Source organism: Fistularia commersonii, chromosome 11 (genome assembly GCF_037954325.1).
Source record: "Fistularia commersonii isolate RoL2024-O1a breed Wild chromosome 11, RoL_Fcom_v1.0, whole genome shotgun sequence".
Classification (NCBI taxonomy): domain Eukaryota; kingdom Metazoa; phylum Chordata; class Actinopteri; order Syngnathiformes; family Fistulariidae; genus Fistularia; species Fistularia commersonii.
Genome location: NC_141294.1, coordinates 10,465,595 through 10,482,257, shown reverse-complemented (window position 1 = coordinate 10,482,257; position 16,663 = coordinate 10,465,595). Strand labels below are relative to the sequence as shown.

Below are 16,663 nucleotides of genomic sequence, written 5' to 3'. Positions count from 1 at the left end.
ATTGCAGTGGCCTGGGTTTCAGTTGTATAAGCATTATAAAACTCACAGTAATGAGTGTTGAGGTCTTAGTAGAAGGTTGATTAGTTCCAACGGAACACAGACCTGTTTAAGAGAACTATTTTGTAGGTCCAGCTTCAGGCAGATACGTTTAGGTACATTCAGGTCTTTTTTAATACATAAGGTACCTGATTTAGACACTGAATGTTAAATCTAGTTGATAATTTTTATATTCTGGTGATCTTGACAATATCTCCTCAGAGTGCAGTATAGTGACCTTACGATTATACAATTATAACATCATGACAATGTTTTGGGCCCATGTGCAGTTGCATTTCATCCCTGGCTTTTAAATGGAAAATGCAGTATTATTCTCTGCATTTTATACCCTTTGGTATGGATAAGTAGGATGTATTTATTTTTTATTTATGTTTTTTTTTTTTATATATCTCACGTTTGAGGAAACTGCTAAAATTCCCCTATTCACATCGTGATGGTGGATTTTGGTTGAAGGTCAAGTGGGTGGTCAGAATGCTTCTTCTCAATTTAATATTGCAGAAACATGCAATATTATTATTATTGTTATATACAATCTAGTTGTTAAGTATTATTTAAATTGCAAAAATAGAGCATTTGCCTTTGCAAATGTTGAGCTGCGATGACTGAGGAAACCTGAATACACATGAATGTGGCTGTGTTAGAGTGGTGTTTTGGATGAGCAGCATCATTTATGTGTCTAGACTGAAAACAACACAAAATCTCATACATTTCAAAATTCTTTCACTAATACAACCTTGTTTGTTTTGTGCTGTTCTTGTCAAACTTTTGAAGTATAGATTACACTGGCGGATATGAGCCAAATAAGGGATAACATAAATGCTGGACTCAGAGAGAAGCATAAATGAGAATTTAAATTCAACTACTTCAGTGTAAATTCTCTGTTCTTAACATATATTGTAAGTCGCTTTGGATAAAAGCGTCTGCCAAATGCAATGTAATGTAATGTAATATGGTCAAAACGCCAATACAGCTAATCTGTATCCATTTGCATAGAAGCAGAAAAGGCCTTTACCCTTTAACCTTGTAGTGACAAAATTATTAAAGCCTATGAACATGTGTCATGTAATGATAACACATTAATAACCTGACAATCACAGGAGAAGTTTGTTCAAAGTAATTTGCCAAGTTCTGCAATAATATGCCGCTATGGCTAAAGAAAGAATGATTAATGATTGCAATATGTGTCCATTTTTTCTCACAATATCTAATTAAAGATTACATATTGACGTTATTTTGAAATTAAGTTGTCACCGTTTTCATATATAACTTAAGTTGAGGGCAGTTGCTGGCTTCCAGAATGCAGTTCTGATTTAATTTCACGAGTTTCGTTCTGCATCACTCACATATCATCAAAGCTGAGGTTCATTTTTAACATCAAGCAGATTTGTGTAACTGGATCTGCAATATTTGCATCACCTAGCAGGGTTTTTTTTTTTTTTTTGGGGGGGGGGGGGTTTATCTGTAAATTTACAGCTCCATTGTATGTTCTCAAGATATGTAAGAAATTTAATTATGCATGTTGTCTATGTATGCCATCAGAGCACGGCGTAGGTCTAGCAGTCAGCAAAAACTGATTATCAGGGGTAAAGCTGGTCCACAATGCCATATTAATGCCATCAGCAGAGGTGCAAATCATCAGCATATTAAATCCATACTGGAGATAATAATAATAAATACATTGTTTGTTTTTGTCACATGAGCTGTTAAATGGTTGACTTGGGTCAAATATTAGATACACAGAGAGGAGTCCCAATGCCCTCCAGTCATTAATGAAGAGAGTCAGGCGTGTCTTGCCCTGTCTCCCCTCCCCCAGAGTCACACACATGCACATCCCAGAAGCCCTGAGAGAGAGACTGTGCGAGAACACTGTGACTCACTGTGTGTGTGTGTCTGTCTGTGTGTCTGTGCACACACGAACATCTGTGTGTAGGTGTTTTTGTATCTGTTTGTGTATGTTACAGCGTGTTAATTTGACTTTGCAGTCAGATGACAGTGCCACTGTACAATATGACGCTCAAATGTGCCAAGTGTGGAGTTATCTCTTCGGCTGACGTTTCCACCACAGCTACCAGTAACGCCATGTTAGTCCCGCTAATTATTTTTTTCTTACCTCTTGCCTCTGTCTTCTCTCCTGTTCTCCTTCCCTTCTTTCCTCTCACTTGATTGGTTGGTTTTCCTTCGTCCCTCTATCAGTATTCTTTCCCCTTGAAGCCCTTGCTGGGTGCTGCTCCTTCATTGTGAGCGGAAGGAGCATGTGTGATTCTTTACAAACTGTGTTCAATGTAAATATTTGTATATAATTCTGCCCAAGTAGTTGGGTGAGGAGACTGTGTGTTTATGGGTGCGTGTGTGTGTGTGTGTGTGTGTGTGTGTGTAAACATGATATAGTTGGATCCTTAAATCGATCTTTTCCATTACTGTCAAACATGTCATATTGCCATTTTAGTAGTTTCTGATAGACCTTTTTCCACTGTCAGCAAGCAACTATATAGTGAACTCACAATTCACTTTATTGCGAGACATTACTCAAAATATTCGATCAAGGTGAACATTTACAGTTTTTAGTCATTCTTTCTTACCTTTATCTAGAATTTTTTTTGTTTTTTCTTTCTGCATGCAGCCCCTTGTAGACAGAGGGCAAGGCTACCACACTACATGAAAATGCAAAATCCTTATCAAGATAAGCTAGCCATGAAAATCCACAAGATATAGAATGAGTCCTGAATGTGATTCAAAAAATGGTTTGAAGTCAGCTGCATTACATATGCCACATATAAAATAATATAAAAAGCATGGGATCAATCTGTATGACATCTGTGCAGCAGCTTAACATCTTCAAATTGAAATTAATATTACATTAGACGTTTGTGTCCAGGACTCTTTCTGCAAATAATAACAAAAAATTATAGCAAAGATAAACCAAACCACTCAATGTCATTAAAAAAAGGGTGGATGGGGGCATAATCATCTTTATCACGAGCTGAAGTCCTTCCTTTTATAAATTTGTAGTTAGTACCATTCGTCACAAAACTGATACCACATTTTAGATATTACAAAACAAACTCTAGACATTTGGAATAGAATCTTGTCTTGACAGAGTTGTTTTTTTAAGGTGTATAGCTTAGACAAGATGATGGTCATTCAAAGAGCTATTCAGTGCAAAGGGTCATAGTCACTTTGGTGAATATGGTGATAAAAGGGGAGTGTGCAGGATGCAGGACCTGACTCAAAACAATGTGCTGCAGAGATGCTAGTGTTTTTTTTTTTTTTTTCACAGTATGTGGGCTACAATGTTAGTCATAAACTCACTAACTCACATAGTGGTGGTTTAAGTATCAGTACTGGAAATCAGTAGTTCCAAAACACGTTTTTCCTCCAGTCAGATTCATTTTATTTTATTATATGTTATTTTATATTTGTTTAAATGTCATCTTCGTTGAGCTCCTTCTACTGTATATTTTGATAAACCTGAGGAAGTAGTGGGAAACAGGCATAAAAAAAAAACAAAAACAAAACAATAACATGGCAATAAGAAGCTGATTGGTTTAATGTATCTTCTAACCTGCTCAAATTTTTCTTGGTTAAAAGAAAAGCACTGGGAAAAGGCCTTTTTGAATTTGCACATTCAAAAGGTGTTCAAGTGTGACACTGTTGAAATATGTAATTGTAAGGCAACAGGCCAAAAAGTTGTTGTTTTGTGTGTGTTACAGAACCAACTGTGACAATGAATAGTCTCAGATCTCATGGCCAAAAAAGTAGTCCATGGTGTTACATACTAGATTCATTGTAGTTAATGTATAGTAACCCACCACAATTAAATTAATATTAAAATGAACCCTCATGTGACAGAAAAAAACATGAGAAAGGCTTTCTATTTCACTGCAACATTTCTTTTAAAGCACTTCTACAAACAAATGTCTTATAGCAACTGGCATACTTAGATTATTCACACCTTTTACTCACATTTAAAAACTAATTTTCACATAACTGTCATGATGTGAGTGGTCAGTTATCCCATAAGGTTAATCTCTTGCACCAGAGAGAACTTTACTTTTTGAAATATTCACACTATCTGGTATTAACCCAAAACAACATTTTGAAAGAATAATTCATTGTCATTTTGTCAATGACACATCACATTCTATTTTCCATTGCCTTTTTCATCATTCCCGTATTCATTTATTCAGAGATCATTTTTAAAATATTTAAGTTAGATGTAAAGACTATTGTTTTACAATGTGATGCTTGAGTTCCATTCAGTCAGGATTGCCGTCCCGATACGGTCACCATTCATTGCATTGTCCTCTCTTGTATATTTCTTATTCTTTATTACTAGATCTAAATGTCACTCTAAATATTTACATAGTGTGATTTATAGTAGTATAATTTCCACCAATCTATTAATGGCCCAGTGATACTCCTCACAACTCTACCCATGTCACCTTGTCCTTGTCATTTTTAATTTGGAATAAACTTAATCTCTGAGATGATTATATATTTATTTTCTAATTATTATGCACAGTTCGTGATAAACTTCAGTTAAACTTTAAAATATATGCAAATAATAATGCTCTCATCTCTGCATTATGGCATCTCTGAGCCAATATACCACATAATGGGCTCTATTTTCTGCCAATCACAGTCGACCCAGTGAGAAATGTGACTACTACAGTCCAATTTCACCCGTCAAAGTGACCCTTTCCAAATTGACAGAAATCACTTGAGTGTCTGCATGTTTTTTGTCATATTTCCTGAAAATGAAGTTTGGTCAGGCAGGTTATTCACATCAGACCAAGTCAGCAAAGCTCATTATAGACCAAATCTCTTCCATTTCCAGATGATGGAAGGCGTTCAGCTCACAATATTCAGAATTTTAAACAGTTTGAAATTGTAAATGATAATCCCGTCATTACTGGACGGCATCATCCCATCCCTCTTAGTTTATTTGCGGACAATCATAACCTTAAATCATTAATAAGACCTTCAATGACTTTAATTTATTCTACAAGTAGGATAAAGGAACATGCAATTCAAAAACCAATTAGACAGATCACATTTTTTATTTATTTTTTTTTTTATTTCAGTGCACGGGGAAATATTTTTCCACACTGTACATATGACAATAAATCCTTTGAATCTTGAATTACAATTTGATGCAAGGCACCATCCTCAAATATTTGACTGTATGATTCACAAAAGATTCTGCAACCAAATGCCCTAGGGATTCTCACAGGTGTAGCTTTCCATACAGTGAGACAAAGTTCTGTTTTTTAATATTTTTTGAGAATCCTAAAGTTACCAAATTGTTTTGGTCATTTAGTCTACTTTTGTGTTGTCAGCTATTTGTTTCGTGTTTAAGAAACCATGTGTGCAAGAGTTGTCTTGAACTTTACCTTTTAAAGTAATAGTGTGTAATTTGCCCTGCTGGGGTGAAATCTTGGAAAAATAAACCAAATGGAAGTGGTGGCAAAGATTAGCAGAATAAAATGAAAGTGAGATCAGTACAAATTTTCTGTTTGCCATGCTATGCAAATGGATTTGGTAAAAAGTCTTTGCACAGACTGATGCGATCTGCATTGGGCCTTTCATGGGTGTTAAACTCCACATAATGGGGTTCTTTTGATTTCTTTTTTTTTCTTTTTCTTTTTTTTTTCTTTTTGATAAATATATTCCAAACTTTTCTAAATGACATGTATACAGTTTATCATTCATATGATTTATTTATTTATCAAGTGATTTCCCTTTTTCTTTGTTCATTATTTAGGCTTTATAGGATGATTTAGTTAAGATTATTTTGATATTCAATGATTTATCATTCACATCAGGTCTCTGCAATAGCTTATGCCTCTGCCTTTCTGCTTGTAACAACCACACTCATGTTATCAATGTGTTCAGACACCTGTGTCTTCTCTGCACCCACCTCTGAAAGCATATGAGAATTGACCTAAATAGTGAGTGTGCGCTTTGTCTAAAAACATGAATAAATTAAGTAAGTGACTTTAGAGTGGCCCTTTCGAAGTGGTGCCCCTGGCAGAATTTTTGCATCTTCACAAGACGCACAAGTCGCTCTCTTAAAATTTAATTAAACTTACCTGTTCCTTTTGCTTTGTGTTATCCTGTATACTCCATGTGCACCTGTACTCTTCACTCAGGGAAGTTTAAAAAAAAAAATCTACTCAAATGATAAATGGCCAACAAGGCTTCACAGATGGCTCGCGTAAAAAATGTCATTAAATTTTGTCTTTACCGACTTAACTCATAAAACTACCCCTCCCCCCCTTGCATGTCAGCACTCTTCTCCCGCATTGATATCCTTCCATAAGTCTATAAGGTCAGTTGGAGATTAAGGAGTATGCACAAACGATGATTAAAGCTGATTTTGTGAAATTTTTAGTCAGCGATCTTGTCACGCACGAGGACATGGGAAGAGCACATCAGGTTTCAAAAGCACATCTAATTTGGATGCTAAGATGTGAATGGATATGCTTTAATCACTTTGGGCTTGAGCTGAGCTCACTTCTAAGTTCGATTGTAATTCAGGAAATTCCCTCCCCCACAAGTCTGTGAAACAGATTTGTTCATATATTTATGAATATTCATATTTTCCAGCATTGCACGAGACAGAATATGTTTTCTACAAAAGTGTCCTAATAGTAGACAAGAACAAATATGCACAACTTCAAGTTTAATAATGGTAATTCTAATATCAAGTATGATATCTATGATAACATTTTTGTTGTTATTGTTGTTATTATTATTTTAGAGCAGTAATAGTACAGGGGTTCAAAAGCATCTAGTAGGTTTGTCACAAACTATCTAGTGTCAAGAGAGTGAATGAGAGGGTGATTGGTTGTTTGCCTCTCATTATGGCCCTGTGATAGGCTGGCTACGGATCCAGGGTGAACCTCACCTCTTGCCTGACAGATGGAATAAGCTGCAGGGTAGACGACATAGATAACAATACATAGAAACGCACATGCTTGCATCCATACATGAGCAAATTTTTGATAAACAGTTTTATGTTAGAATAAATTTTGAAAAAATAAACCACATAAATAGTGCTTGCTTCTATTTTTCCATTCAGCTGCCCCTATTTTCACAAACCCATTTTGCACTGACTTTAACAGCAGGTTGTGTTTTTCTTGTTCAATTTCTCTGAAATTAGTATTTTCCATTGTACGTATTTATTTATTTACCTAATTAATCAATTGGTTTATGTTTAGACATATTAGGCATTTTGGGAGCCAAAAGCATTCTCTTAACTTTTAGGATTGTATGTAAGCCATTGGTAAAAATATAGTTTAAAGAAAAGTCTCTGGGAGAGTTTGACACATCAGTTATTTTTACCCTCTGCTTTGACGTGAATGGAATAGGATATGGAATTTGTTCAGTCAGGCATTTCAAAAGTTCTGTCTAAAGCCAATAATAATATAGACAATGCATTAATACATAGCTAACAGTAGTCATCATTTTATTTTGTAAAACTTGGCATCAACTGTAGGTAACAATTATAGACCGCTCTCAGAGAATACACTCAGTTTCTCTGAAATTCCCCCCAAAAAGTTCACTTTTTATAACAACCGTGCTCCTGCTCCTGCCCCACTATCTTTACTCATCAAAATATTGCTATATCTGACTTTTCCCCCTAAAATGGCATGTGCTTGACGAATCTTTCAGCGAGCGTCAAACGCTTTATACCTGGTATGACTCGAGATCCCTTTGTTTTTTCTATCTATAATGTCTGTCTTATTTTTCTGGATGACTCAGAGAATTTTTAGGTCCCTTTGTCATTTCCAGTGTGTGCTGTATAAGCCTGAATGCATTTGAAACATCTGCAAAAGTGCAAACTGTGTAGATAGTTGATCAATTATGTTCGGTCTGTCAGACAATATATGTTGCTTATTTTGAGTGCAGTGAGTCTTCTGATATTCCGGAAAATCACCTCAAAATGAGCAATAAATGAAGCATTCACACTTTACAAACTGTTTTTTTTGGTGTAGAACTAAATGTAATTGAAAAATATATTTAAGAATATTCAAATAAATACCTAGATAAATATAAAGATATGAAGATGAAGTGAAAGTTTCAGTGTGATTGTTTTTTACTAAAATACTTTTCTTGCAGCAATCCAAAATATTAAAAATATCTGTGTGGTTTAATTGTAAGGGGACATAAAGCAAATCTTTTTGTAGTAGAATACTATGCAATTCAAGTCAATAAGTGTCAGTAACTGACTAAGTTATTAATAAAAGACAAAATGACAAATCGTCAGTCATCTGTATATAATAACGAAAAAGTGAGAAAATTGGCCAAAATTTTAATAGCATATTTTTCAATCACTATCAGATACCTTTTTGGTTGGACTAAACAAACATTTAATATACAGCATATGTGAAATTGTCCAACTGGGACAAAGGGAATGCCATGGACGGTCAGCTCATCTTCAAATATGCCCACTCCCCTGTCTTTCTCTGCTCTTCTTTTTCCGTTTGTCCGCATTCTCTCATGTTTTTTTTCCTCACTGCTCACCCTCAGTCCTCCTTTCTCTTGTGGCACTATCTCCAATATGGTTTGAATGAACCATTTTAAACATACATGCATGCAATTTATGTGATCGATGAACATATATATCTGGAAATAATGGATGTATGTATTTGTTTGTGACCGTAGCATAGATATTTGTCCTGATGGTTAATGCATGGATCAAGTTCAAGGCTGCTTACACAAAACTATCAACGTGGGCCCCTCTAAAGGCCAAGTATTGCTTTAGGACTCTATTTTTAATATGATAAATATGAATATTTGCAATGTGTAGTTTTTTTCAACTAAAGCAAATCTATATTTATACTTTACTCCTGTTCAGAGCCAACAATGTCTTTTTTGGGACTCTTACTGACTTCTTTTACTTTCCTGTCCTCCAGGGCATCACTGTGGAGCTCCTGTGTGGTTTTGCCACTCCTTGCCCTCACGTGGATGTCAGCTGTCCTTGCCATCACAGACCGGCGCTCTGCACTCTTCCAGATTCTCTTTGCCGTCTTTGATTCACTGGAAGGCTTTGTCATTGTCATGGTACACTGTATCCTACGAAGAGAGGTACTTGGCATTATAATAGACACCATACTGTGTAAAAACACAAAAATTGAAAAAAAAAAAAAAAAAAGAATCACTATATTTTGAGATCAAAATGAATTATACTTTTGTGTATGAATGAATACATTGAGTTGTTGCGCAGAAGAAGCAAGGAAAGAAAAAAAAGAATGATTTCGTGTCAAACACATCCAAATAGGACTAACAGTATATAAAATCTCGATCATAAGTATCACAAATTGAAAAATCTGATAGCAAAACAAGGTTGAGATTCCAAAAGCTACCAGTTTGTCCTCACAACCAACAGATATGAAGCAATGGAAAATCCCTAAATGACCTGGAAAATCATTTTGATTTGAGTGGCTCACTGTTCTCAAAAATGGATTTAACTATCAGTTCTTAAGAGACTAATTATCCAAAGGATTATATTTGATTGTAATTTCAATTTGTTACAAAATGTAAGCCATGGTTAGCTGACTTATGATGCGTGCTGAAGTTGTTACCCTAGTTTATATTGATAGTACCGGCTAAAGGTTGAGAACCAGCCTTGTTTAATCTTCATTGACTTGTTTGTTTGTTTGTTCATTCACTCATTAAAATCAATTTTTAAGTTTGTTTGTATTTGTTTGTATAATTGGGTAATTTATACAGACACATTAAATTTTATTACAAAACAGAAATTGGCAAATAAAAGCTTAATCACTGACAATCTAATATCTTAATGACCAATCGCTTTTTAGAGATTAAATCCTATTTCAGGAAACCTTGTTGACCTTAATCATTAATTATTTATTTTGTGAATTAATTTTCACATACGGATCAAAAATAATTAAGAGAAAGCTAAACAAAGACATTTATGGTTCAAGTTGTTTAAAAAATAAATAAATAAAAATCGAAAAACATGAATAGCCTTTCCTGACCCCTATCAGGTCCAGGAGGCAGTGAAATGTCGTGTTGTGGACCGCCAGGAAGACGCAAATGGAGACTCTGGAGGATCTTTCCAGAATGGCCATGCTCAGCTTATGGTTAGTAAAGTAAACAGTACACCCTTTTTATTCACAATAAATGTGTGTATATGAGGACAGATGTCTGCAGAATAGTAATAATAACAATTTTTTTTGTTTTTTTAACCTTTGTTCTCAGACTGACTTTGAGAAAGATGTTGATATGGCTTGCAGATCAGGTAAGTTTCCTTGCTCTTTGATATTGTCTTTGCGTGTTACATGAATTTTGGGATGTCGGCTCAAAGACTAAGGATGTGTGCTTCCTCTGTCTTCATTTTCTCCCGTTGAGTTGGAACAGATGCGGAGCATGTTCCCACTCAGCTATGATCTCTGTCTTACAATCAACATCACAGCAGGGTCCTTTTGACAAGAGTCTGTTGACTAGCAGCATATTAGTGCAGTACAGCATTGTTTATCGCACTGTATGAGTGGGACAATGTTGAATTGCAAGATGATAATACCTAATCCTATCAGAGTCTCTCCTACATGGCAATAGTATAATTAAGTCCCCACTAGCACTGTCCGGGGACTGATATCCGCTAGCTGTGAAAGTTTTGGTATCTCTTAAGACCGGATATGAGATCATCTAGAGCACCAAAGCAGTGGGGGCAAACAGGCCAAGTCAGACGAAGACTGAAAAATAGAGAAAGATGAATAATGTTTTCTTTGTATTACATGAAGGAGGTCACCAGATATTAAAGATGACCCCCATATTTGTATTAACTCAGGGGAACTTTTGACACAAAAACGGTGGGAGAGGCATACAAATCAATTGTAACCCATGGCATTGTCTTGCTGAAATAAGGAGGGAATGTCCCTGAAACAGAGACTGCAAGGAAAGCAGCATACACTGTTCCAGAAATTGCTTGTACCTTTCAGCACTGATGATTTTCCTTAGACACGTGAGTTGCTACCACCGCAGGCAATGACAAAAGTCCCCACCGTCACAAATGCTGACTCTTCCACCGCATTCTGTGCCATTAACTTGACTGAGGCTCAGCAGATGGTAGGATGGGCCTGTGACTAACTAGTCTCTCAAGGTGCAATCTCACCCGAGGTTTAATACCATAAATTCTCCCTCAGTCTCAAAAAAAATGAAAAAATAAAAGGAATATTCGAAGATGAACAAATCAGAGATTGCAATATCAGTCTGGTCAATTAAATGATCTAGAGTGGAGAGAGATTGGAACCATTGAAACAGTTTTTACATTTTGCCAAAATGAGAGGAATATCTAGCGAAATTTGCAGTGTGTTGCTGAATTTTTCTTTGCTCACGCATTTTTCCCATTTTTTTTGAGGGAGTTGCTGAGCTCCTACACATACTGAATGAATTGCATTTAAAATTGCAAAAATAAATAAATAAATAACAGGGCTTTAAAATCAAATAGTTGTCGGATCTAAAGTAATTTGGAGAAAAATATGATTGGCTTCAAGTAACAATTTTATATGTTATTCTTCCCTGATTTTTTTCAATAGCAAAGGGAAAATGTGCTGCATGGCTGTTGAAACTGAGAGCATCTTTTAAGGGTAAATCTTGGCACATCTATCAGAGTCATAGAGACAGGCAAATCTATGTGAGCGTGTGCATGCCTTACACAAAAAAGGATAGGGCATTGTCTGATGTTGTTTACTAGTTTGGACATGGAGTACAATATACATTCTGCCATAAGTCACCACTTGTTACACTGAAGTGGTCCACAAGGTCACAGCGAGCCATGTGCTATTAACTGGGACACACTGCAAAGCACTAACCAATGCATAGGTCAAGCAACCCCGACGTTGCTCTGAAACATTGGGTATGTTGGTATGGTATTTTGACACATTTTTCAAGCTTCGGAAATTTAATTATACGTCAAAAATACAACTCAATGCCCATTTGAGCAAGATGGATAGGTACTAAACAGAAAATGACAGAGTGCAGATAAACCCTCGAAATTTGCAAGAACATCCATCCGTCCATCTATCTAGCCCTGCTTACCCAGAGTCAGGTCGCAGGGGCAGCAGCCAGAGCAGTGAGGCCCAGACCTCCCTCTCCCCCGCCACATGGTCCAGCTTTTCAAGGGGGACCCCAAAGCGTTATCAGGCCAGCCTGGAGTCCCAATCATGCCCTTCCAAGTCTCACTGTCAATGAAGTCTCCTCGTATAACAAGGGGGTCCCCAATAGGAGCACTCTCTAGCAGCCCCTCTAGCAGCCCCTCACCTGTTCGGCGCCTCTCACCGGGGGCAACTGGAGAATATAATAGTCCAACCCCTCTCAAGAGGCCTAATTCTAGACCCCACGCTGTGCATCGAGGTTAATCTGACTGTATCTAGTCGGAATCTCTCAGCCTTTTGCTCCAGCTTGGGCTCCTTCCTCGCTAGAGAGGCAACATTCGATGTTCCAAGAGTCAGCTTCTGCGGTTGAGGATCGGACCACCAAGGTTCCCTGCTCCGGCCACCAAACATCCTTCTAAATGATCCCTTTATTTAGTGAAATATTCAAAAAAACATGTAAAAGACAACAATACAATTAAATCGAATAATGATTATAAGGAATGAAATAACTGACCATAAACAATCCAATATCACGAAGATACAAACTGTCAGTTTAAAGGTATACTTTCCAGCATTTCTCATGACCATGAAAGCATTAATTGATTGAAATTACCTCCAAATATTTCATAGATTATAGCATACAACACATGCTGATCCATATCCTCAGTTCCTAAGCCTTGTCTTGGTTTCTTCAAGGTACCACAAAACGCTCTTCCCTCCAAGGGGACGAGAAGGCCTCATCAGGAGCTCTCACTCTTCAGAAGGGTTCTAACTTTAACACCATGCCCGCTAGTATGGCCAAAGTCCATCTCCAGAACATGGCCGACTACACCAGCCACACTCTGACATTGCGCAGAGAGAAAGGCGCCACCAAGGGAATCAGCACTGAGCTACCAGGTGCTAAATCCATCTACATCTGTGATGGCGAGCTTTTCAAGCAGCTAGATGGAGAAATGCCACGGGGGAACGGAGAGGGCAGTAGCTCAGAGGGTGCTGGAAAAGGTCCGGGGTATGTTACCCTACCAAGCAACAACACCGGCACCCTGAAACCAGGCAAAGGAAAGGAGGAGCAGACAACGAAGTATAACATTGGTATGGAGCAGCTGCCTCAGACTAGGCTCATCCATCTAGCCAACCCCACCAGTGGAGAGCCAGTTCCTGGCTTTGGGCTGAAAAGCCTTCCTGCTGACCAGGTCAGTGTGTCATGCTCAGAGAGAGACTCACCTGCCCACAACCTTCAAAAAATCGCCAGAGACTCGCAGTTAGCCAGCAGCATGTGTGATGGAGCAGACTCTGGGAACTGCGGTGGAATTTCCAAGAGTGAGACGGTCTCCACACTGTCCATGAGCTCACTGGAGGTAAGATACCGATGAGAGTACTCTTTTCCCCCAAGACTTTCTAGGATAATTTGTCATATTCAAAGTAATATATGGGTGTTGAGTCTCTGAATTGTTTTATGGCTATTGACCTTCGTCTTGCTAAGAATCGTCAAGGTTTTCATGTTTTTTCTAAGTGTAGTCTTTTTAAACAAGGTTCAATTCAGTTTATGGACCAACTATCAAGTAAGCCCATTCCTAGTATTTTAAATAACTAGTGTGTAGAATTTAGTGACTGAAGTCTTTTTGAATATCAGAACTTTGTTTGTCGACATGAATGATGCTGGATCATTCATCTTGACTCTCAAAGTCCTTATCAGATAAAACTGTTCTCTGCTACAAAGAGATACTCACCTTATTATGCATAGGAATGTTACTTCTTAACTCAAACAAACTACAACAACTTTGAAAGATAAAAACATTGCAATACCTTAAATCACAATAGACACAACATTAGAAAGGAAATACTATTTGACTCACCAATTTATTCCTCGTGTCCTTCCTCTTAAGCTGGAGTATCCATAATAGCCACTGTCATTGTTATTATCCTTAAAAATAAAAATTGAGTTTAAAAAAAAATGAACCTTCCCGAAAAAACATCTCTGACTAAAAATAGTGCTGAATACTGAATAAAAACACAGAAATATAGTATAACGTATGAAATCATTATACTGAAAATTAAGCGTCAATAACCATTCCCAAATTCTACACACTGGACTAATAAGGATAATAATACTTCAGTGAGTCCTGCTTTTTTGATCATCCTACTTTTCCACTTTGTCAGTTACATCAATTCAAATGTTTTAGCATAATTGATTTTCCAACATTTGAATATAAATAGCCCAAACATTCTCCAGTGAACTTTTCTTTGAAAATATATCAATTATTGGTGACATGAATTAACTCAAATGCCATTTAATTTCAATATTTTCATGTACAGCTAAGTAAAACAACTTGACCCTATGGCAGATGGTAGATAATTAATCCCTAGTGTAGTGTTTCCCTCTGTATTTGAGAAGGGCAGTAATTTGAAACACAATTTGTTTTACAGCGAAGTATCCCTTTCAACATGAGCTTTCGTTTGATAATTTATCCCTGTTGTTCTTGTCCTCGCATGTCATCTCATTCTGTATTCACTGTCCATTGTGAAGCCACATTGGAGTTGAACCACTCAACAGTTAAAGCTTTCCATGCATTGGCTTGGTTAAGTTCCCTGCATGCTTGGGTCATCTCTCCCTCATGCTGTAATTAAGATAATCAGCCCTTGATCCACAACAATACACCCCAACATTTCTGGCTGCATAAAAGACACACATCTTTGAAAAGGTTAGTTTTCAGTCAGCAGCTTGGGCAGACAGCAGTAGCTGGATGAGACAACACAGCGATCCACACACAGCGGCCTAGACATCCGCCTGCTGGTGTCTTTTCACTTAAGGGCAAAACGCATTTCGACAGTGGCAAACGAGTCAGCAGCTGCCACAGAAGCCAAGCAGCCCGAAGGTCAGGTTTTCCTTCACCACTCCATGACAGCTGACCTAAAGGTCTTTCGGTCACAATCTGTCAACTGCAGACTTGTGCCAGTAGGGTCAGAATGACCAGCAGTAGTTTGCGACTCCTCACGCATTGACTCACTGATCTTCTCTACCGCACAAACACCCCGTCCTGACCGACTGAGGTACAAATACGAGCGCTTTTCTTCTACTAAGTCACGCAATATCCAGACACATCTTTAATCTCTCTGTCTCATCTCCCCCCCAGCGACGAAAATCACGCTATGCAGAGCTTGACTTTGAGGTAATTTTAGTCTCTTTGATTCCTCCAGACAAGAAATCTGATATGTCTCTTAGTAGATCTCTAGATTTTTGCATACGATTATTATTCAACGTTTGGGCTGTGACTGTAGTCTTGAGATGAGACAATGAATGTGAAGCAGGTGACATAGAATTAATGGTAGCCTGTGCTGTTTACCTTGTACGTCATGTGCAATGTTCTTGTGTAGAAGATAATGCACACCCGGAAACGCCACCAGGACATGTTTCAGGACCTGAGCAGGAAGATTCACAGTGCAGACAAGGATAGAGAATCTCCACCTGTTGATGCCAAAGCTGCCAAAAGATGGAGTGTGTCCTCTGCCAGCAGCGACAAGACCAACATGAGTGTAAAAAGTTTAACTTTATTCTGTTCTGCCCCTTCCTCTCTTCCATAAATCTAATACTGCTTTCCTTTTCTCGTATTGAGCGTTGCTAGTCTAGAGACTTGAGCAGTCAGGAGACTTAAGCTGGAATAATTTCAGGCCTGCGCAAAGAAAAAAAAAACAACAAACACCATTGCAGGACAGCAGTTTTTAATGACAATTTTTGATGCATCAGATTTGTTGTGGGCAACGGTTTGGAGACTATAGTTCATATTGATCGTGTATCCAGCTTAGCTGTCTGATGGATGCATCAGTCTTGTGTATTTTCTGGCCCCATTGCCAGGGAACACCAATATGGATTGTACTTGAACTTGTTGGCTGGCTACGGGTCGATACAACCTCTTTGATACCCTGAGTCCAGCCACTGTCTTTGCAGAAAGAGGTTAAAAGTATAATCTTCTATTTTAATCCAGCCAGTGAAATTTGAGACTCAAGACATTATCATTACCATCCCAAGTAGTTTCCAGTCCCCTTGACATGTCGATACGTGAGGAAAGTCGCTAATTGATCGAATCACAGTACGAAGCGGTAGTGTAACAGGAATTAAATTCAGGTTTGAATAAAATGAAAACAGCTGACATAATCAAAGGTATTGAACTCATGGTGGTAACAGATTTCTGCAAAACCGTGTCACATGGTGGATAGATTTTTTTTTTTTTCTATTTGGAATCACTAGAAATTTGCATGAGGAGGCCAAGTTACTCAAAAGAATTACAATAAATCTTCAAGAGGTTACCTTAGATTTTGGTACAGGAGAATTGAGGAGAATGTTTTCAATAAAAGAAGAGCATAGAGTGGCACAGAAGGCTTTTGTTAATACTTTGTTGTTATTCACCTGAACAAATTTAGGTGTGATGGAAAGATTGGTCTTCCAATCATTTGCCAAGTTATTTGAAAATGTCTCTCCCTTT

General features: G+C 37.5%; 1 protein-coding gene across 5 annotated transcripts in view; it reads left to right on the top strand.

The window, feature by feature from the left end:
- The window catches only part of adgrb1a (adhesion G protein-coupled receptor B1a), a 143,470-nt gene that overhangs the window by 121,878 nt on the left and 4,929 nt on the right, over nucleotides 1–16,663 (top strand). For 2 of the 5 annotated variants that reach the window (XM_086154902.1, XM_086154899.1), the window contains 7 exons: nucleotides 2,040–2,138; nucleotides 8,979–9,150; nucleotides 10,074–10,169; nucleotides 10,288–10,327; nucleotides 12,879–13,540; nucleotides 15,317–15,352; nucleotides 15,558–15,716. In XM_086154902.1, coding sequence (XP_086011028.1) covers nucleotides 2,040–2,138; nucleotides 8,979–9,150; nucleotides 10,074–10,169; nucleotides 10,288–10,327; nucleotides 12,879–13,540; nucleotides 15,317–15,352; nucleotides 15,558–15,716 — 1,264 coding nt within the window. The remainder of the gene's footprint in view (nucleotides 1–2,039; nucleotides 2,139–8,978; nucleotides 9,151–10,073; nucleotides 10,170–10,287; nucleotides 10,328–12,878; nucleotides 13,541–15,316; nucleotides 15,353–15,557; nucleotides 15,717–16,663) is intronic. The other 3 variants (XM_086154901.1, XM_086154900.1, XM_086154903.1) reach the window with 2 other exon arrangements.